Source organism: Typha angustifolia, chromosome 7 (assembly GCF_048772165.1).
Source record: "Typha angustifolia cultivar Huaian chromosome 7, ASM4877216v1, whole genome shotgun sequence".
In the NCBI taxonomy this organism is placed as follows: domain Eukaryota; kingdom Viridiplantae; phylum Streptophyta; class Magnoliopsida; order Poales; family Typhaceae; genus Typha; species Typha angustifolia.
This window is the reverse complement of record NC_133245.1, coordinates 5,517,176-5,540,622: the sequence shown is the minus strand read 5'-3', so window position 1 is coordinate 5,540,622 and position 23,447 is coordinate 5,517,176. Positions and strand designations below refer to the sequence as shown.

Sequence of the window (23,447 nt, the reverse complement as noted above, 5' to 3'; positions counted from 1 at the left end):
AATTATATTAAAATTTATATTCCTTTATTTCTGTACCTCCACGAGAGACTTACCAGACCATTGCCTATCAAAGCTATGGAGATAACTTACCAGACTATTAAACATCTATTATTTTTATTATAAAATATTAATTTCTGTTTATTTTATGTAATATAATTTTGATATTTTTAGTTAATGACATGTAATGTTTATTTCGTGTAATATAATTTCGATACGTTTAACTAAAAAATTAGTAATTTAAAATTACTTCTGAAACTTTGAATATTAGTCTTATTTTAAAGATCTCGATAAGAGTTTTATAACCATATATTTTTTATTAAAAAATAATAACAGAACTTATTAAGTAATTTAAAATAATTAATATAAATATATATATAATATTATTATTTTCATAAATATGGAGACCGGAGTGCATGGCGCTCTTATCGAGATCCAGCATACTTCGCTGGAAAATAACCATTCCCAACTTCTCCAAGAGATAAAACAAAATCCAAAAGGAAACCAGCGGCGGTCAAAGCCTTCCTTCTAAATATTCTTGCATTCCTTTTCTATTCAATATTTATTTCCACTTTCCACCGTATCATTTATCTTGTCATATATCCCATGTACCACGAAGTTGCTTCTGGAGTCCTCGTTGTCTCCGGTCAATCCAGAACTGCTGCTCCAAAAAAAGAAAAAGAAAAGAAAAGAGACGCTGATCTTGAAATTTGCTATAACAATCTTGAAGCTCATGCCATTGATTCTACATGTTGATGGGAATGATGTGAAAGATCCAATTATAACGTCCAAAATAGCTGATTATGAGGTTCTATATGATGATACTTTCTCTTTTCTGAGAAGAAATGGATGGTCCATGTCCTATATACAACTACCAACAGTTGAGTATTCCTCAAACTGGAGTTCCTACTCCGGCAGACAAGATGAGATATAACTTTATCCGAGTATTTCTTCTAAAAGAAATTTAAATGAGATACCATTTTCTTTTTTAATAGATCATGAGCCTAATTATATTCTAGATAAAAGAGATTAGCCCCCGTCGATATATAAATTGAGCAACTAGAACTCGAACTACCAAGCTATTGCTATGCCGAAGTGAAATCATAAGCCAGCACTAGTAAGGCAAATAGTTTTACCTGCCAAATACACTCAGGATTGGTACCAAACTGAGGTGGCACTGACAGTATCAGGAGGTTTTGCTGATCCTACTTTGATTCTTCCACTGAAAATAGAAATGACTATATCACATAAAAACTATAATTCAATCCTTGATGAATGCTACAAGTTCCTTCATACAAAACTATTTATAGATTATTCTCACATTGTGGATTATTCTCACATTTAAACCAACTGAACTTTCAATGACATATATTGGATCATATACCACAATCATATTTTGATACAACACTAACCCTCTAACAATTTCAAGCCTGAGAATTGACCAGATTTTCAGTATTAGCATCATGTAGTTCATCAGTAGGCTCCGGACGAATAACCTCCAATGGTTGAGCTGACGATGCAACCAAATGCGAGTTGCGATGGCTTCTAGATCTAATCCTCCGACGTCTCCATCTCAGTAACTCCACAACGATAGAATTCAAGCTCATTGCAACACCAAATCCAGCAAATGTGGCCAGGATGATGGATATAACAGCTTGCATGTGAAGCTGCAACCCCACAAGAAATAGGTTGTTAGTAAATCAGAGAGTTCATCGGAAAAGATATAATCAAGATGTCGTGACGGTATCCGCTGCTTACAAATGAGTACAAAAGATGAGCAAAGAAGATGACCATCAGAAACTGAACAGATGAATAGATCCAGACGAATCTTCTTATCGCTGCATGCCACAATCACAGAACAAACTATGAGGTACATAAAACAACTCCTTGAAACATGACATGATCCATACCGATCGTTGAAGCAGTCAGAGATGCAAAAAGTCCCAAAATGCAAGAAAAGGGCAAAGAAATGGCCAGAGCAGCAGAGCCATAATCTGCAACCTGCGAAAAGAAGTTACCGTTTATACTTTGATTTACAGAACAATAAAAGGCATTGAGGAGTTTCGCATACCAACAGCTGTTCCAAGAAACAAAAGTAGGCAAGCAAGCTGACGATGAAGAGTATAGGTATGTCATTCCAGATTCTGCGATTGAGAAGAGTAATTCATCATCAGAGATACGCACCAAAGCATAACATGAAACATGATTTTCCATATCTCAATATAGGAGTCAGTTTTTCTGATTTGAGTCAATTGCTGACAGCTGATTGGATTAAGGCATACAAAAACTTCAGGAACCCAATATTTGTTGAATGATCAATTACATAAAGAATTTGGTTAAAAAATGAATCCAAAGCAAAGCAACGATTACCCAACTGGTAAGTTCTTTTTCTATTTTAATAGTGCTAAAAGTTTGGTTTGGACCTACCATGGAGCAGTTTAATGTGAAATTATATAAAAAAGCAATCAGAATAAGACTGATAGAAAGATCTTTATGAGTAGATCAATATATGCCATTCAGTTATAGACAAATTGATTGACAATGAAAATGCTGTTCAGAGTCTTTTTTCTTTTACATTGGCAATATACATCTAAAACTTAAGGAACCATCAGTTTGGATGTACTGAATAATAAAAAATGATGCCTAGACTGTTTTGTTAGCGTAAAGAGGAAATTGCCTTAGAATGTAATTGAAACATATGTCTTAATACATTAATATGAAAAATCCTAAACTAATTGCAGGTTATTACTATTATTAAATGGAATCAGTCCCTCAGCCCTCTTGGCCAACTTTTGTATGGACAGTTAGCCCAAAGAATATGGGCCTCTTCCAAACAGTTTTCTTATGCACACTCGTAAAGAAACACAGCTTATAATAATAAGCAACAATTGAAGATTACTTGCCTATGTCGATAAGATGTTTCTGCATCAGATGTATTTCCTGTGTGTATAGTTGCTGTCTGAACACTTTGAATCCGTAAAAGAGTAACGGGTAGGTTTTTAACCTCCTGCTTACAAACTTCACAATTCCTGTTACCCTTAATGCTGAACCACTTAACTGCACAATCTTGATGGGCTAGAGCAAGTTCACCTTTGCAGCTGCATTCTAATTTAAGTGTATTATTCCCCTCAGACAATTCGTTCATACAAATTCGACAGACAGCCTCCTCTTCAGGTATATCTTCACCATCATCATCAATCTCTGAATTAAGAAACTAGACATCCCATAGGTTAGTTATTGGTGAAACAATGAAAACTACTATACTAGAGAGATTAAAATGGAGTAGAGGAAAGGCAAATTGCTTCTCCTTATATTTTACTTATTCCACCAATCTAGTTGATCTCATGTATTTGGACCAAAAGGCTTGGCTGTTTTTGTTGTATTCTACCAAAGAAGATTGTTGCTCACAGTTGAAACATCTTAAAAGAAGGTAACTGTTTTCATTTTTTTAAAGAATATGGAGATCTATGTTTGAGCAACTGAACTTACAATTTCAGAAATAACACTTGAAAAGATGGAAGATGTACCAGATTCCACTTGGATGATATCTGGAATGGTACCACTCGTGTCCACCGCTCGTGGTGTCGAAGGAATTACTCGAAATACACCACCAAGTGAATCCATACTCTTGAAACTTTTCAAATTGATACTTCGCATATTCAAGGGAACAGAATGTGAACGAGAAATTTTCTTTTGGACCTCTTTCTTCTGTCAAAGTGAAAATAATCGGTAACTAAGAACAGTTGTGAATAAAAGAAGAAATATGTACAGAATCTAAAAGGTCCTCTTGTGAATGTTTGTGAATGCTTGGATACTATTATACTATATGTCATAAGATGTGCATTTATTAGTAGGAATGCACACCATGGAATTTAATGCTGATAAGGATAATCTATTCTCCAATGATGGATGGCAAATAACTCACCGGAGTAGAGATGTTGTCAATTGTACTAGCTACATTCGAAGAACTTCCCTGTATATTTGCAATAGAATCAACAGGTAGGGATGATGCTCTTCTCACACTAGGACTGAATATCCTCGTAAAGGATAATGACCTCAAGGTGAATGTTTTCTCACGCCTTGCATCAGATGATGATTCATGAACTTGAACATCAGCATTCTCAATTTCTAAAGCTGAACTTCTAGACTTGAAACTCCGTCCTGGAAACATAGTCTTAGTTGAAGGTTTAGCTTTGGATGAAGATGAGAACGGGGATATAGGAGGTTTTGCATTTGCAGGACTGCACACTGGGAGGGTACTTAGGTTGGTGGAAGAACCAGGTGGAGGCACATTTATTCTCACAGAATTCATTGAAGATCCACCACTACTTTTTTGAGGTATGACAATTGAAAGATTTGGTCGTTTCACACGCTGAAATGGTGAATGACCTTCAAAAGCACCTTCCACATAGCAGTCCCCCTAAAAAAAGACATGGAAATAAAAGAGAAATGAGGCACAGGAATACAATTCCAGAAACCACTAAGAACTACCAACTTTGATAGGCCTTACTAAAATAATTAAAGAAAACAAAAATTAGAAGATCTTAAGTAGGAATGCAAACTTTTCTGCTGACTTAAAGAAAATCTATAGGAATATAAAGATAGAACCTGTGTTAGTAAAAATTGCGAAACTAAATAAAGATAGGACATAGAAAGGTAGATTGAACCGATTAATAGACTAAAACCGATTGATGTGCCAATGATAAAGAAAGAAGGTTGATCAATCTGGAATAGGCAATCTGCACAAGATTAAAATAGCATAAAATAAGATAGGCACTTTATAATGTGGAATTGGCAAAGAATTTTTCCACAATTGAAGTTTCACCTGGAGAATCAGTCAAAGCCTGTAAAGAGTGACTTAAATTATAAACTCTGTAGTCAGCACATTTTTCCAATTGATCCTCTAGGATAATTCATCCAACCCTAAACCTAACTTGAAGTAAACGAAATCGCTTTGGTGTGAGCTGATTCAAGGATGAAAGCACCTTTTATTCTGTAGGCTTGTACTGAAGAAACCCATATTCTCACAGAGAAGGCCACAACCAGACTCGTATAGGTGACTCCAAGGATTTTTACAGTATTACATGTTATCAAGTAGACCTTCAACTCATTTAATCTCCTTGTCACTTTTCTAAGTTAAAACAGATCTAACTGATCTCACACTGATATGGGTTTAATACTTTAATGTATCAACTCGAACATTATCATGCTACATATAATTATGAAAGTGCAGAGAGCCCTTCATGGTTCCATTGGTTATGAATGAACTATCAGAACACATTCAAGATGAGCTGTGGTAGCCTACGGTATTAGCTTGCAATATAGTTGTGATTGGCTAATAAATACTAAACCATGTTACAAGTACGAAGAAAAGGCCTAGACTTGAGGTTCAAGAATAAGGTCTGAACTGGTTACACAAAATGCAAATTTAATCAAAATGAGAAACAAAAAGAACTTAGTCCTTTGTTGTTTATAATAAATTAAGAACCAAAATGGGACTCATAGAAAGGGAATACAAGAAGACAAAAATATATTATTTTGCATTGAATTCATGAATAACTACATGAAAAATGCAAACTAGAATGATGTATGAAACTTCTCTAAAAATTAAATTATGTATATAAATACAAGCATCATCTATCTCTCCAAGGCAAAGGAGAAGGTAAACAACCACAAACTAATTGACTCATTCAAATGTTGTCACTTCCAACAAGTGTTCTATATACATAATAAGACAAAGTTTAATAGGCACTCAAATATTTTTATGAAAAATCTCATGTTTGAGCATAAAAGTGGTGGAAGGTTTACTGCACCATCTATATAAGGTGATGCACCACATAAATAAAGCAAGTCCGTCATGCTTTTCCTTCAATTTGCTTTTGAGATTTATACATACATATATATATATATTTGTGCTGTTAGTCTCTTGCCTACCCATGGATTTACTCAATCACTTCATCAAATACAATCTTTCTAATAAATCCTTTCTCAAAGTGCCTAAATATACAATTTTAATACAATCCTAAATATTCTATTACATTTGATAAAATATAAAATATAACAAGCTTTTAGAGCAGTTTGTCATGAGGTTAGAGATTTCACATAACAAAATCCTGTGCAGTAACTTAGTATCTCATACAAAGGCTAGCCCTCTCAGAGTCCATATCGTAGATGTCTTAGAATAATGTAGTGGAATTGCATAACATGGCCAAACATGCCCCTTGAGTTCTTGGTGCAATGCAATTTTGAACACAAGTATCCTCTCTGCGAGGGTACACCCCCAACCCTTCACCAGAGCCGACCACATTGCTACTAAATGAATGCCACTTAACAAACTCTCCTTGAGAGTATGCCATCTCAATATCATCTAGTCCTAAGCACAACCATGCCTCTCAAACCAAGTACCAAACTACCAAGTCTTGGCCTAGACTTGACGTCTCTCCTTTGTCGCTCCATAAAGCAAACCTCCAAGGTTTACAGTTTAGTCCCCCAAAACAATGTTTCATAGCATCGCGTGTCCCGAAGGAACATTGATACCGCAAGTCTTGGTCACACATATGTCCGCAACAATGCCATCCAAGATTGCATACTAATGCATTCCCAACCAACTCAACATGTTTTCACAAAATAATGCTATGAATGCCACAAGTCGGTGAAGTCCGTAAGCATTCCCATGGCCTTCTGTCCCGCTACACACGTCTCCACTTCACATTCTCATGCTAGCAGGTTTTGTGCATAGCTTACATGCATCGCTGTTTAGTCCTTGCCGCAACTTCAACTAACCTACCATGCACTTATCCTCGACTAGGTGCATGCTCCGCATACATTACTGTGGTGCTTGGCACCCAAGCTTTGTATTTTGGAAGATAGCAAATTAAATACTTGCCACTCGCAAGAATGCCCGTCAATACCTTATAACCTAAATCCTCACCCTCGCAATGTCATTGGCCTTATGCCATCAACATTATCCCAAGTCCACATTGCTGCACAAATTGCCTCGTGCATGCGAGCATTGGATATGGCATCCTACAAATGCCATAGGAAGACTCTTGTCCTAAGAGTTCAACGTAGAGCAAATTGAGGCCAGTAAGCTCCAAGTGTTGTGCCCCTCCCTAAAGAGGAGTTCTACATATGCCAAATCAACACAATTGCAACATTGGCATTACTATGCGTATGTTGACATTGCGAATGACATTTGCATCATCCATTCCCTTACTACTCCAGTGAGGCATCCACCAACTACGACCTAAGGGGTTCAAAGATATTATGGGGTGTTATATATTTCCGCACACTCAAACCTTCCCAAAAAAACATACCAAGAACATATCATGATGTACCAAGGTATGCCAAAATTATCCAAACCATGGACTCCACAATAAGTTGGTGAGTTGTTATGGTACCAGAACCAGAGGTTCGAAGTTCGAATCTTGTCAGACCTATCTTTTGTTAGAAAAAAAACCTCCAACCATTTAAGTTAAATCCACTTCTTGAGCCTAAAAGTGTCTCACACCCAAAAAGTGAGGGAAATGTTATAATATAAAATATAGCAACCGTTGTTTTCTAATTGATAAGCTATTACCAATGAAGTAGGGGATGATATCCCTTCTGCCAATCATACACTATCTCCTCAAGTGTGTCCATAACGAAGTTCTGTAACTATTTGTTGGACAAAATCCTAAACAGTTATTGGTGGACAAAATCAAACAACAACACAAGAAGTAGAGCAGCATTGCTGGCCACCAAAATAAGTGTGCAGAGTTACTATTTGATGTGAATCAGGTCAGATCGAATCATATTATGAGGATATTAGGCTCGATAGATTGAGCCTATTTATCTTTTAATTGATTCATACTTATTTAAGCTATTAATGTAAGTCTAGTTTAGTCATGTAAGCCACTAAGACGAGTTCAATTAAGTCATGTAAGTCATCAAGATAAATTCAATTAAGTAATGTAAGTCTCTAAGGCAAGTATTAGTTCGAGTCGTATAAGCCTTTAGGCTTAAATCTGAGTATGACTTATTGTACTTAACATCTAAATATAGAGGAGCTTTTTTATTTATTCATTCAAGTATTCAAGCACTGAAAATTAATTGAGTTTAGTTATTTTCTTATTATCATATTTACCATTTTTATTGTAGCCGTTAGATCGGTTTTATCTTTATAGGTATATATCGTAATCGTAGAACCCTTTTAAGCATCCAAATCCTAGCCACCACCTTCCTCTAGTAGCCATCCTACTATATGGCCGTCCGCCACCCTCCGATGATCACCACAACGTCGGATATTTACTGTTCTGCCCTATTTTGATCTTCCTTTATTATTTTATTTATATCTTTTCATCCAGACCTCTGATTTAGGTGAAATTAATGCCATTAGAACCCTAACTCACGAGGTTATTACCACCTAAATTTTCATAATCTTTTTATGTCCAGATCAATCCAAATCTGATTCGTAACACTATCTTAAAAGTTTCATTAGAATTCTCAAAATTTCCTTGTAACATAATCTAGACCAAATTAGGATCCAAGGCAAGCAGATCTATACACTCCCAAGGGCTGGGAGAGTTAATTCATTTGTAAATTCTTCACTATGAGATAACCCATGGAACCCAACTCTTACTCAAAAGATATCATCTCAAAGTAAACTACAGAAAAGGTTAATTCCCTACAGTGTCTTCAAACAGCATATACCATCAAAGATAAGCTTATAATATTGGCATCTAAAAGCACATCAGAAATATCAGACAAGAAAGAAAGGAAATCTCCTAAAGCACTTCAAGTACAAGAAAGTTTAAAGATCCAAATAAAAGAAAACGAGAGTTGAGTATCATGTCAATCACCTTTTCTTGGGAATCCATGGAAGAAAGAAGCAGGTTGAGACCAGAAGAGCTCAGAATTGGAAGGAATCAAAAGATTTGATGCATTCCACGAAAACCCATCTCAGAGGGTAAAGTTTACAGCACCTTAAACCCAAGAATCAGTCCTCTCTTTCTGAACTCCCTCCCTCTATATCTCTCACTCCATTAAGTACTGTGGACATAAGTTGAAGAGAGAGAGAGAGAGAGAGAGAGAGAGAGAGAGAGAGAGGTGGGAGAGAGAATGATGTTAACGGCCATTACTCCGACAGGTACCGTCCATCAAGCGCCCCACTATGGTTGAGTTTCCTACCACATTAGTTCTCCTTTTTTTTTTTTCTTTTTACGCGTACAAGGACATTTTAAAACTTAAATACAGAGCTATTTGTATTTTATCACCTCAATAAAATTGTTGATGCAACTTTCAAATATAAGCTGTTGTTTGCGTCCTAGTTGTGGTTTCCAAATTCACCTAATCATGCATTTAAGTTTTCAGAGATGATTAAAACTACACTATGTTTCTTAGAGTTTTTTTTTAAAAACCAAGGTACGGATAGGGAAAATATTTTCCCAAGTACGACCATGTTGAAATTATTTTTAAAATTACTATAGTTTTTGCCAACTCAGCCCTACCTAAGAACTCATTGTTTGGAACGACAATCCTTATGTGATCTAAAAATACACTAATATACTAGAAATTTAATAAAATTAAAGAAAATAAGTAATTAATTGCTCTCTCAGAAAGTGATTTGTTAGCCGCTTTCTCATAAAGATTTATAAATTGTTTAAAAAAAAACAATTTATTTTACTAATATTTTAGAAATCTAATCTTTTATATGTATAATAAAAACATGAAAAATAATTAATTAATTACTCTCCTAGAAAGTGTTTTATAAATACTTCTCTGGGAAGACAATTCCATACACACCATATTCTGAATTATTAAGAGTCCACCCATATGGCACTTAGACATAATAGATTATCACTTAGTGAAATACATTCAGTAATTTTTGCATAATCTTCCTACTGTTCCAAGGTTAAGAAATAATTAAAGGTGTAACATATGAGAAATTGTGTAACATCATCTAAGTTGATGAATAGTAATAAGATATCAAAACTATTACGACAATTATAAGCACAAAATGTGTAACATGTGATATTTGCAGAGAAAAGTTAGGCAATAAATCGTGAACAAATTACAATTTGAGATGGAGATGAAAGAGACTAAGATTACCTAACATATATTACTAAGATTTGTAGAGAAAAGTTAGGTAATACATCCTGTGCTTCTCGTTGAGCTTTTCGATAACAACCAGCAGTTGCTATGCTCATTTCCAATCCACTATCCTGGCAGCAGAAGCCGCTGCACTAAAAGAAAAGGCTCCTTATTCTTTGGATGTAGGGTCACACCTATGTGGAGGTAGAAACTAACTTACAACTACCGGTAAATATTTTAACGAAAAGCACCCATTGTCTTGGGCGATCTCATTTGTTGTGGAAGATTGTAGATGGCTTTTATCATATATCCTTTGTAACTCTGTGAAATATATATATCGGGAAGTTAATAAAGCAACAGACTAATTAGCTATATCCGGTAAACACGACGATTTTAGATACACCTAACAAGAAATTTTTCCAATCCCTTTAGTGCGACTTTTGCTAACTAACTAGGCGAAGCTCTATGTAATCGCACATAGTACTTTAATATAAATTCTACCTTTCATCAAATATATATATATATATATATATATATATATATATATAAATATATAAACAATAGTAATTAAATGCTTAAAATATAACTTCTAATAAATATGGAAACCAACCAAAAAGGCAAAATTTTAAGAATGACCCATTGCATCAAAACTGAAAAAAAAAATATTTGCAAATATATTTACAAGAATCCATCAAAACTTAAAAATCTAAACAAGTATCAATAATTATCCTCCTAATATATAAAAGTATATCCGTTGGTTTTTTCACTTTCTTAGAAATAACAGCTTTTTGTATAGATAGTTTTTGTATACTGGAATATATAGACCGCTATCTCGGATGAGACCTCTTCCTCGAGAGTGATTTCTATCTCAACAATTTATATCTCTACTCTCTTATCTATTGGTTTAGAAGATTCCCATCATCCTCAACTACTATGTCCCCGTTCTTGTTTGCCATGTCCTCTCTCTGACCCCACTGTAACTATTTCCATATGAGATGACGTGAGGAAGGTGCAACAAGACATCGTGACTCATTATAACTCACCTCTATCATTGCTCCACATTCATTGTGCATCCATGCCTCTAATATAAATGCTCGTCAAAGTATGAACCTACCAGCAAACTACAAGTCAAATGCACATAATATTATAAACAAGTAAATTTAGTTATAGATAACTATTCATACATAACCTTGATAATGTTACCAAATGAATGAAATCAGACGCACGATCAATCTGATGAAGGACAAATAAATTTTTTGAATCATCATCCTATATCATTCCATATAGGGGTCCATATCCCATCACTCTGATCTGTAGGGCCCACCCACTATTTTAGCTACCCAGTGCTCCAACATGCTAGTGTATATTGTATTATGCATCTCTAAATGCTCTTTCCAAAATTATCGACATCATAAAGTGCATCATCTATGTTACAGGAAATCGAGATCTCATTTATGCGACCAAATTATCACATAACACGATATGATAGGTAGTCACTCTATCATATTAAAACTATGATGGTAGCTCTTGTCATCCATATGTGACTATATGGATGTCTATATAGTGTAGGTAGTCACTCCATCATATTAAAGCTATGATGGTAGCTCTTGTCATCCATATGTGACTATTTGGATATCTATATAGTCGGTAAAGTAGCCATTATACGACTCCTGTATTATCTACAGTCAAGTAAATAATTAGTGAAAAATAAAGAAAGTTTACTTTCTAACTTATAAACCTACTATTAAATATCAATTATCTGATCATCTCTCTAGTTAATCTAGTTGATCCCAATAACATTGTAATACATGCGGAGCAGGATTGTGCTAAAAAATTAAGGGGCATTGCCGTTTTACACCAAGTGGATCTATAGGCATAAGATCTTAGGCCTCTATGAACGAAGGTGCTACAAGTAGATAATCACCTCATGCTAGTCACATTGGGCCTAGGGGAATGGGTTAAATACCGGACGAATAGTGTTCAATCAACATCTGAATCCATATTTTTAATTCAAATACGGATTCAGATACAGATATTGGGTGGATATTAAAACCACATCCTAATTAAATGGATACGGATTTTCGGATAGAGGAGCAGATCTTAAACAGATGCTGATCGAATTTTAATCGAATTATGTTATTTTATTTAGAGATAATTAATAGAACAATATTAAGAGTTTCAAAAAAATAAATTTTTTGTATGTCAAATGCATATAAAATTAGAAAAATTAATCTCTACAAATAATATATAACACATCATCAGTAACAATTTCAATAATCACTATTTAAATAAGCAAACTAAACACTATAAATTATTCAAAAAATATGCAGGTAAATAGATATTCGATATTTGTATCCGAAAATTATATCCGACTAGTTATCCAACTAGGTTTTTTTTTAAAAAAAAATTCTATCCGTATTCGAATGCGTATCTAATACTGATAAAAAAAATTTATTTGAATCTTATTCGAATCAGGTCGGATAGCGGGTCGGGTCAGAGTTAATCTAACAAGTTTTCAACCCTAATTGGGCCTCATGTTGGTCAACTTGGCATCAACTGCTTAGTCGGGAGAATAGAACATGCTTGGTTATTCAACATGTAGGCGTTACTCAGTTTACAAGTATATATGTAGCATTTTATAAAATTTAAAACAAGCTAGGTTAATAGGAGTATATTATATATATAATAAGACTATGGCCAGCTATCCGTAATGTACTGAAGGGATAAGCTTGATATAGCTCTCGATAAAGTACTACTAGAGTTGTACTGCCCCAGCTAATAGTACTGGTGTAATGCAAGTCTCATAGTAAAGGTAAATACATTATTTGAACAGCAACTCTTGACTTGTTTGCCAAAATATAATCTATCAAAAGTAATAAAACATAGACCCTAGCATATCTCTATATAGTCTAATCATCAGCATATGAAAGTAGTACTCCTACAAATTTATCTCACAACCATTGCATCCTAATCAACGAAACTTGCATCGTAGTTTGAGGTGGTGTAATTCCTAAAAACCCTAGACACAATTTTGGCGACGTGCGATCTGTGCTACTAGTGATAGTTGGACAATTGACATGCAAACCCATCGATACCACAATATCTTGCAAAGTCATTGTAGCCTCCTCGATTGCAATATAAATTATGTGTCTCTTTCCTCCAATGCTTAACTAGAGCAGTAATCAATCCAGAGTTAACATCAAGTCAAAAACTCATCGATATAATACTAATTGTCTCAAAATTCATGTAAAATAATATTAACAAGTAAGCTATCTAGATACTGTAATTTGTCGAGACAAAAATAACTAAGTTATATAAACCAAACATTATATCAATATCATTATCATTTATACGATAAAGTTAACTCTTATCTCGCCCCTCCAAAAAATTTCATACCTAGATTATTTATGCAATCTCTAAACTGACTCATCTATAAGGTCTAGATCCTCACGTGCAACCATGTATTCAAAACTACATAAAATTATATCTGAGATAATAAGTTTGCTAAAGATCATAACATAGAAAAAAATGTCATATAAAAATATAAAAAGATCATGCAAAATATTTGACAAACCATAAGATAATTACATAAAAGACTGATCTTTTATAACTGAATAGGTATCACCTACCAAGTAAATTTTAACATACTCATGATTTCTGATACATTAATAATGGTAGTGGCACAAGGCACCTGAGATAGCCACCAGACATCATATGGTGTCAGCTTCAATTTTAGTTAGGTATGAGTTTTCAAATATACCACTTATGGTGATTAGATATTCAGAGGACCATGGTTCCAATATGGAAAAGTCTCAAGCCCCTATTCATTATGGAATATGAATACCTTTATCTTGGAATAAGCTTCTTTATTATAAGTTTCCTTATTCTAAACTTTCTTATTCTAGAATGGCAACTAAACCATAATTTAGTTTATTTTAGTATACTAATTCACTATTCTCTCTCTTCTTATTTTTTAAATTATTATTAAAAAAATAATTTAATAATAATAATTTAAAATTATTATTTTATCCTGGATTAGATAACACCTATTTTACATCCAAGCAAAGGTATTTTCATCACTTAGAATTAAAATGTCACTAATTCCCAATACAAATTCACTATTCTTTATTACTTAGATATTAACTTTATAATATAATTATTACTTTTTAAATAATATTCAATTTTGTTACAATAAAATCAAAACTGATGTGGATCATTCAGGAATCGAAGTCAATTATTGGCAATTTGCCATCCCCCTTTTTTTTTAGAAGAGGAGAGAATAAATATATAAAATAATAAAATGATTTATACTGGTATTACCTCTCTTCTTCTGATACTAAAAATTATAATACTCCTTTTAAAATTAATCTTATTTCACAAGTAAACGAGGCCGATCTTACCCAATGAATCGAGACCAAAAATAAAATACAAGCTGATGAAGTTTTATTTATTGCATTACATGCAGTCTCCATGCTCAAATCTTCTAAACATGGTAAGTATGCTAAGCTGAACAAGGTGACATGAAAATAAAAAAAATAAAAAATTAACCTAACATATAAAGAAAAATAGCACCATATATAAGATAGTAAACATGCTAAATATTTCACGAAGCTGTGTGGATTGCATTGCTAAAAATATTGCACCCATTTTCTTAGGATAGAAAATATTGCATACTTTAGTAGTTTTAATTAATGCCCCCATTAGTTTGGTTGGAGTATTATTATCTCTTCCTTCCCTATAGACAAGGGAGATAGTGGACCCGAGAGTGGAAAAAGAACTTTGTGGTTTCCATTTAATAGACAAGTGGAAGCAAGCAGCCATTTTGACAGCACTAAGTAGACAAATCCATTACTATTACTATGGATTCAGATGCATGCTGATTTCGGCTTACTGTTGGATGTCCGTTAACGTATTAATTTTATATACTTAACAGTTTTGATTATATCTGTTCAATTTTTACAATCATCTATATTTCTTTTTAGGCGTGACGTTGAATATATTCAATCAATGCATTGATGCACATCCGACGACTGCCTATATCAATCTATATGATTGGCTCACACTAAAACGGATTGGCCCTTTCATGTTATTCTATAGTTGGACATGAGTTGATAGACTGAGGGCCCATAATGTAATAGGTTAAAATTTAGGTTGCTCAGTTGTTTATAAGGCAATGAGTGTAGAATATCCATTCATTTAGTTCAAGATCTAAGCACTTAGGAGTGGAGATTTGTACTCTTTACTCTTATTACTACTAATCTTTTCTGAAATATTAATCAGGCTCACACTGATAATTCTAAATTTTTAGCTGTTTAACCTTCAATAGATGGAAGTATTGATTTCTTTTTTCCTTCTTTTTTTTTTATATTGGGAAGAAGTTGAATAAATTAGGGTAGTGCTCATTAAACCTCGCATTATATAGCCTGATGGAGTTAGACAGCATGCCTTTTAAGGTGATGTAAGATTTCACTAAATTTGCCTTTCATATCTTTAATTTTCATGTCTCCAGGAGAAAAGGACATCTAGATTGGCCACTACTACAACTTGGATAATGATCAGATTTTACTGCTGATCTGGAACTAGCTGGAGTCCTGTTGATGCTATTGAGTGATTTCTCTTACTTGTATTGATTAGTGCAATCTAATTCACATTCTTTCTTTCTTAAAAAATTAAAAAAGGGAGGAAAACACTTGTGCTTCTAGCTCAGAAGAATTGCCAACTACTGCACATTGACCTCAATTTTAATGAGACTAAGACTGCAATAATATACCTGTCCTGCCACAAGGCCCACAACCTTGTATAGATTAGTGCAATTAACACTAGGCTACTTCCCAAAAAAGAAAAAGTTTTGGCTAGTTCTGTGTACACATATATAGAAACCAGGACATAGGGCATGAAGGCCGATGGAAAACTTGTATAACATGTAAAATAAGAAGAGTAATTTAAGACATTTGTAGCAGAGGAAAATAAATATATTGCAAGTGCTCCAATCAGCATGACATTAATGTTTCAAGAAGCACATATCTGTACTCAAAATGCATGCTTACAAGAGTAGAATAGCATCAGGATACCTGCACGCATCAAGAACTAGCGATACTGTGAGAATGCACCCTTTGTTTCGATAGTTTTTCTCAAAGGAAACATTCACCGAGATCAGACACAGAATATACATGTAGGTTGGAGAAAACTCCCCAAACCTGCAGCATTTACAATTCGTGAACCTTTATGTTCATAGAATCACGTATCAAATCATATATCGCGAGACTATGAATTATTACATTTCCTTGCAATTTTTGACCAACTATTCCTCTTGTTGCTCTTCAGGTTTGTTGTTGACCTTAATCTCCAAAAACCGCTGCACTGGCTGCCTGCATATTGGGCATCGGTTAGACTGGAACCTTAGAGCCTTTGCACACTCCCTACACATACACTGCATCAAAACCATCAAGCATGTTAACTCAAATAGGGCAGAAGTGTGTGATAAGAAAAGGACGAATTAGACCTCCAGAAACTATGAGGCCTAAAATCCTGGTATTTATGTTGTTTAGAAAGTACACCACATTAAGTTTTGAGTTAGTTGTATCTCTTTCAATCAATGTATCTCTTAAATGGTTCTGAGATGAGAACAGTAAAAAAATGAAACTTTTGTAAGTGACAACGACCTTCCAATATGACTCATTAAGGAGTTTCATTTAAGCATCACCATTCATTAAATGTCCTAAGCAACTAAAAGTAACTGAGGCAAGGGAGAAGATAATTGAAGATTGGCAAAATAATAGTTCAAATACCATTGTTTTCCAAGGATTTCACACAAATCCTAATCAAAAGGAGAATATTGCCTACCAGCATTTGGCAACCCCACATTCATAGTAGCATACAGTAAGGATATAAAATGCAAAATCTTATTTGTTCCACCCAAATAGGATATTAATCAGATAAGGAACTGATTTGAATTGGATATGGATAGATGCCGAATGATTATGAAATTTAAACAGTTTCAAATAAAATCAGATAACTAATAGGTAAATATGGTAAGATATATGTAACAATGTGTCATGCAACTAAGCACTCATCTGGTCTTAGTAGTTTAAAAACAAAATGTGTTACCATTTTGTTTCCATTTCTTTTGTTGTTGTTGCTGTTGTCATTAACATTAGAAGCATGTTTGTAATCAGTTCCTTTTAAAGTACAAGTCACTCTGGATAGAAACCTGATTGCTTTCTGTGTCCATTAGGCATCAAAGAAGATTCATCCTTGTGGAGTCACTTTGGATAGGAGATGGTTGGCTCAACTTTTGATCCATAATTGAGCCCTCAAGGTTTACTCTAAACAACTGTATAAAAGAGATTTCGTTGCAAAGATAACAAGTTGTGTCATCAGCAACCTTAGGGGTAGAAAAGGAAGCTTCTAAGCATAGTCCTTCAAAAGAAGAAAACAAGAATCAAGAAGGATACACAAAAATCAATCAAAGATGCTTATCCAGCAAAAAAGGGAAGATAAATATCAATAGATATGAAGAAATATATCAAAGATCCTAGAAAGAATGGAAAGATCACAAGAACATTTCCAACTCCCAAGGCATACAGAAAGATTTGAAGATGAAGGCACAAAAGAAGGAAATGAGGGGATACAATAAGAAGAATTATTTCATCCTTGATTTTTTTTCCTTCCATTAGCTTTCTTTACTCGTATATACAGGAGGGTTATAAATAGAGGTGAAGGCGTACGTACTTCCAAGGCATCGATGAATAAATGAAGCTTTTCTCTTCCACTCAAATGAGTTTGGTCCAAGGCCTTCCCTGACAGAATGAGTCCCGTTGGCCTCGAGTAAGTTCAAGGTTTTCCTCTTATCAACAATCCTTGCCAACCCTTAATCCGACATCTCTCCTCGCTTCCCGTAATACTATATCTCTTCTCCCTTCCCTTACACATACCAAAAACCCATCTTCACAGCCAAATAAACCCATTCATTACTTGCCCAAACCTACATAGTTGCAACTATCTTAAATTTCTATAGCTTAAATCGTACGTCGCCTCATAGACTACCAACCCATGTCTAACACAAAATACACATTTTCTACCTATCAAAAGACAACAAAGAACTCCTTGAAGAGTCCAGCATGCAAGGATTGTACCACTCTAGAATGACATCACCAAAGACAGGATCAAAAATGAGAAAACAAGGTGTTGCTCATGAACGCTGCAACCAACATTCTTAGTCTTTGATTCAGGTGATCTTGTGACAAGTGCCCTTGTCTTCGCTTCTTAGATTGTTTTCCATGATTTTGGCATGCTTAAACCCTTTTCTCTTAAAACTCTGGTTTTTTCTTTATTTGTTTCTCTAAAAAGCCATTAACCCTATTTGTTGTCATTTCTGTAACAATGAGAAATTTGTGCACTTTTTTAAGTCAAACGGTAATACATTAAAAGAGAAAAGAACACAAAACACACCCTAAGTACAACTTAATGGCAGTCATACTAAAATCTACTTTCACATAATTATTCAAAAAACATAATTTTTTTTAAATTGACAATTTCAGTTAGGCCATAAGCCCCTAAGATTCAGGATTTTAGGTCATGTATTCAAACAAAAACTAAAGATTAATGTGTCGAAAATCAAAAAATATTTTTAAATATTCTAACTTTTTTATTAAAAATATGTTAAATGTGCGCCAGTGGCACGCAAGAGTGTGTTGAGGCCGTGTCTGTGCCTATTGGCATGCACCGTGCCGATGGTGGCACAGTTATGGCCATTGTTGGTCTACATAACCAATTACCACACCACCAAACACTAGGGTGCATTCTTGCTCCTCACAAAACCGAAAATGTGTCACATAGACTTCCATTGGTTAATAGCGGTAGTCAATCTTGACAAGTATCAGAACTTTTTTACATATTTCATGAGCTAGCAACCAACACAAACCTGCTGATAAGAATTACCAAAATAATGTGATGTTATTGTAAATTTGTCCCAAACATTTCAAGGATATTTAGTTTTGTAAGGAAGGATGCAGTAATATGAGTAAACCAATTATGTTGCACTTACCATATGTCTGCATGGGAGAACAGTTGTGTCTCTTGGTTCTGAAAGACAAATAACACACTCTCTCCCAGATTCACTCCCATCAATGTCATCATCAACAGAGTTTCCTATTCCGTAGATCTCCTGCAAATCATATCCAACTCCATTTACCCAAAGGGTTTGCTTTACCGCATGCACATGATATTCACCATTGCGTTTCTTTTCAAACACAGCCAGTGTAATCTGTGAATTTCCAGTTCCCATCAAGTTTTCACCTTCGGATCCTTGATTGCTTGATGGAGATCCTTCTGCTTTTACAGCAAGGGGATATACATCTGTATCTCTCACCTTCACTAATTCAGATTCCTCAAACAACGAGAAATCAATTCCAGTTCCAGATGGTTGCCTAAATTTCTGGCCCAGACCTTTCTTAAATGAAACTCTAACTGGCTCAAGTAAGCTCACATTGGTAGCCTTCAGGTCACATTGAACACTTTGTGCAAAGAAGTAGAGAGTTATGCTGTTAACAGAACAGAGGATTAGACATATCTTTAGAAGTAACATAAGAAATGAGATGCAAATAAATCACGGCAAGCACACATATAGATAGAGACTGCTAAACTGATACTTGTAAGACAAACACATGCTGATGTAAGAAATAAGCGAAAATAATGTGAAATGGATTGTCCATGGTAACAAGTAAAAATGATATTACGATAAAATGGTCTCATTTTTTCCAGAAAATTAAAAAATCAGTAGTCAGAGAATAAAATGCTAAATTAGGCGATTCCTATCTGAAGACATATCCAAGAGTAACTTATAAAAGATGACTCAATTCACAAAAAGGTAAGCGTCAAAAAATTTCTAACAATAGGAGTCACCACCATAGCTATAATTGCAGCAACACTAACCAGTAGGTCTCTCATAAAGTTGATCAAAACTACTCTAATGCATTAAGAGATAGAAAGACTAGTCCAAATTGCACAGCTCCTACATGACAGTTAAAAAGTTTCGAAGTGTGAAAGCAGTACAGGAAATAACAAAAAGAAAAACAAACTGAAAACTGAAAGAAGAAACAGGGAAAACTAAGTGTTTCTAGCCTACTTTCAAGATGTCATTCTGTTAATGATTCCCTAGGAGAGAAGATTCTGGAAGCATCACCACTCACCAAACAAAAGTAAGGCATGTAGTTGATCCATTCTTCTTTTCCAGTTGGACCATTTATTGAGTTTCAATTCTCATGGGGGGCTACAGGAGCACATTATTTTTATACCAGATGATTCTCCTTGATAAAGACCTTGAATGAGCAGTAAGAAAAGAATAAAATCTGGAGCAGTTTGATTTAATACCTAATTTCTCTTATTAATAAGGAGAGGGAGAAGGAAGGGATGCAAGGCGAAAGTGCATATCAGCAGGATGTAGGAGAATATGCATTAGTATAAACTAGAAAACCTAACTTTCATGAGAAAGGAAATATGGAATTTGCTATCACTAGATACACCTAAGATAAAATATTACCTATATCCATCTAATCGAGTTATTTTCAATGTTACTATATAGAACTTGACATCTTGACCTCATTAGCAGAAATCTCACTATCACTGCTCTTTCTTCAATCGTTTTTTCTTCCTACAACTCTCACTTATTCTCAAAAGGAAAAAAGCATTCCTGATCTCATTATGGGGATAACTGCAATGTTTGAATCATTCTGCATACATCAAGATCTTAATTTATAAAAATGTTGCAATGCAGGTAAGTCATACGTCATTGATTCTTCTATTAAATGAAAAAAAAAATATCAGAAGTCAATAGATAAAACTTGTGTGGATAATCATAAACCTTCACTAATTTCATTCATTTCTAAAAAGTAATCAAAAGCATCAATATATCATCTTGCAAAAAATAGTACTTTGGTTGAAAAGATCTGCTGAAGCCTAGAAGTGTACCAGTTATTTTTGAAAATGTGAAAGGAAATCAACTCAATGTATTTTTGATGACAAACTACAGAAAATATCATCCCAATTTAATTGGTGGAAAAAAAAACAAAGTTTGAGATAAAGAAGATACCATATTAGTTATCATAGCTACATGACCATAAATTTCTCATTCTTAAATATCAATGGTTGGTCTCCTTTTCAGTTGGGCATTCAATATCTAGATGCTTTGAGATGTCATGGAGATGATAACTATATGGATGTTTCCAAGGAAGTGATGGTTTTATGATTGAAGTGGAGAAAACAAGCTCGAAAGTCGAAACCATCTATAGACTTATATGTCAAAGTTCTAAGAAAAAAGATTCTTGGGAAAAAGTTGGAAGATCATGATCGTGGATCTAGAGATCCTTATTGCTTCCAAGATGTATCCCTTTTTCCAGCAAAACTATACAGGACACTATGCAGGATGATGAGAAAGAAAAATGTGTGAAAAAGATAAATTTGGGGACAAACCCTTTTTTTGTTAAACTGTGAGTTGAATTCATGTAAGTTAGTAAACCAAAGTGGTCAGTTCGGCTACTACAGGCAATATAGACATATCAAGATATTGAAATAACGTGTTGGGCTTAATTGTTTAATTTCTAGTTGAGTAAATTAAGAACCCTTCTTCATTTTCAAGGTACTCACTCATGTATTCCCTCTATTGGGTTTTGAGTGTCCCACCTAAGTAAAGTTTTAGGGGTTCTCCAGATAATTTGTGATCCATCTTTTTCAAATATCAGAATGTCACAATGTTATCAAAAAGAAAATCATGATTACCATGGAAATCACTGGGCTCTTTCCAAATATCTCATTTTATCAGTTAAATCTAACTAACCATAGTTGGCAATGGAACTGCTCAAAATTCAAAAGAAGACAAAATTAGTAACAAAACATAGAATATCAATGTTGTTATAGTATTCAATACCAAGGCATTTAGTTGCTTCCTAACTGCTCTGGCCATCTTAAGGAAAAATGGTTTGAAAAACATTGGACCCATAACAGACATGAACATCTCTGCTAACTTCTTAAAGATAATTGACAATTCTAACATTTTGTCAGTTTTATTTATCAAAAGGAAGAAAGATACTAGACAAATGAAGTCTCAATAATACCAAAGTGAACAGGGGATGTGTGGCTATAATGTAGTCATATAACAAACTAAAAAGATTCAACATTTGTCCAGAATAAATGAACAATCAATAATCATACGAGAAATCAGCAAGAGTTAGCAACATCCGAGAATTGTATGGTTTGTGGACATCCAGACAAAACTTATTCTTCAGTATAGTGTACCACAACTAATTATTGTCAAATTAAGAAAATAAAAGGGGACAGGAGATACAAGTAATTATGGAAGCTCTATTAAGAAAACATGGAAACAAACAAACCAATACTTAGAACATTAGAACGAATTGGTCGAATCCCTCAGTTAAATTTGAAGATTTGGAATTTATCATTGTGATTAATTTTTGCACTAGTGTCTGAAAACACCTAAGAAATTATCACCTTCCATCCACGGTGGCATCAAAGGTGAACGCAACAAGAAACCTCCCCGGATTCTGGTCGTCAGATTCGACCCTCAAAGTCTCCTTCTTCAGATTTACATCATTGCGAATGGTAACCGCCTCTTGCTGCTCGACGTATGGAGCCGGCGTAGCAGGCGGCGCGGCTCCGGCCCAACCTGGATGGTTGGCAGGGTAATTCCCATTGGGCCCAACGCTGCGGTGGCGGTAATCTAAGGGCACCGGAAAAGGCGCAGGCATGGCCGGATAGTACTGCGGTGGATTGGGATTTGGGTATTGGGACGGATAAGGCGTGTTAGTTGTGAATAAGTAGTGGTTGGTTGCCGCTTCATGCGGCGGCGGCGGCGGTGGGGGGGCGTAAGGGGGAGGTGGATTCTGATAGTGGTGGTGGTGGTGCGAATTCCTCCGGCGGCCATTTCCAGCGGCGGCGGCGGAGACGCCGGTGCTCCCCGTATTCCCCATGTCCTCCGATTTCCTCAATTAATTTTGGAAAAGAAATTCTCACAGAAATCAACTACCTCCTTTAAGCAGCGAAAAATGCCATCTTGGTTTGATACTCGATGAGCCCTAAAAATTTCGTAAAAGTAGGATCTTGGCAAGTGATTCCGCGTGATCCTCTCGTCGGATTTCACCTAAGCAAGAAGATGGTGCTCTTGGAGAAGAGAAAAGAAGAAGAACGGCGCATCAGAGGAGAAATCATAGACGATCATCATCGAGAAGAACCTTAGAAAGTCCCTTATAAAGGTAATGGATTGGAGAAAAGAAATTGTTCGTCGATTATAATTATGTAAAGTTGCGTGATGCTCCCATATAAAGAGTGGTATTTACAAAAAGCCCCCTTACATTATGACACATATT

General features: G+C 34.8%; 2 protein-coding genes across 4 annotated transcripts; both read right to left on the bottom strand.

The window, feature by feature from the left end:
• Window positions 1-1,238: 1,238 nt before the first annotated feature.
• LOC140763991 (uncharacterized) lies at window positions 1,239-9,063 on the bottom strand. Of its 3 annotated transcripts, none has more exons than XM_073102394.1 (8): window positions 8,838-9,063; window positions 3,923-4,417; window positions 3,487-3,705; window positions 2,901-3,211; window positions 2,069-2,141; window positions 1,908-1,998; window positions 1,756-1,860; window positions 1,239-1,664 (listed from the first exon to the last, which is right to left on the bottom strand). In XM_073102394.1, the coding sequence occupies exons 1-8, from the start codon at window positions 8,853-8,855 to the stop codon at window positions 1,549-1,551; spliced, it is 1,428 nt and encodes a 475-aa protein (XP_072958495.1). In that variant the 5' UTR covers window positions 8,856-9,063; the 3' UTR covers window positions 1,239-1,548. The 3 variants fall into 3 exon arrangements, with proteins under 3 accessions (XP_072958495.1, XP_072958493.1, XP_072958494.1); XM_073102392.1 differs by having other exon boundaries at window positions 1,756-1,835; window positions 8,838-9,060; XM_073102393.1 differs by having other exon boundaries at window positions 1,756-1,835; window positions 2,901-3,198; window positions 3,525-3,705; window positions 8,838-9,058.
• A 6,955-nt stretch (window positions 9,064-16,018) lies between these two features.
• LOC140763614 (probable E3 ubiquitin-protein ligase LUL2) lies at window positions 16,019-23,352 on the bottom strand. Its single transcript, XM_073101888.1, has 3 exons — window positions 22,573-23,352; window positions 19,115-19,610; window positions 16,019-16,498 (listed from the first exon to the last, which is right to left on the bottom strand). The coding sequence occupies exons 1-3, from the start codon at window positions 23,049-23,051 to the stop codon at window positions 16,370-16,372; spliced, it is 1,104 nt and encodes a 367-aa protein (XP_072957989.1). The 5' UTR covers window positions 23,052-23,352; the 3' UTR covers window positions 16,019-16,369.
• Window positions 23,353-23,447: the final 95 nt, after the last annotated feature.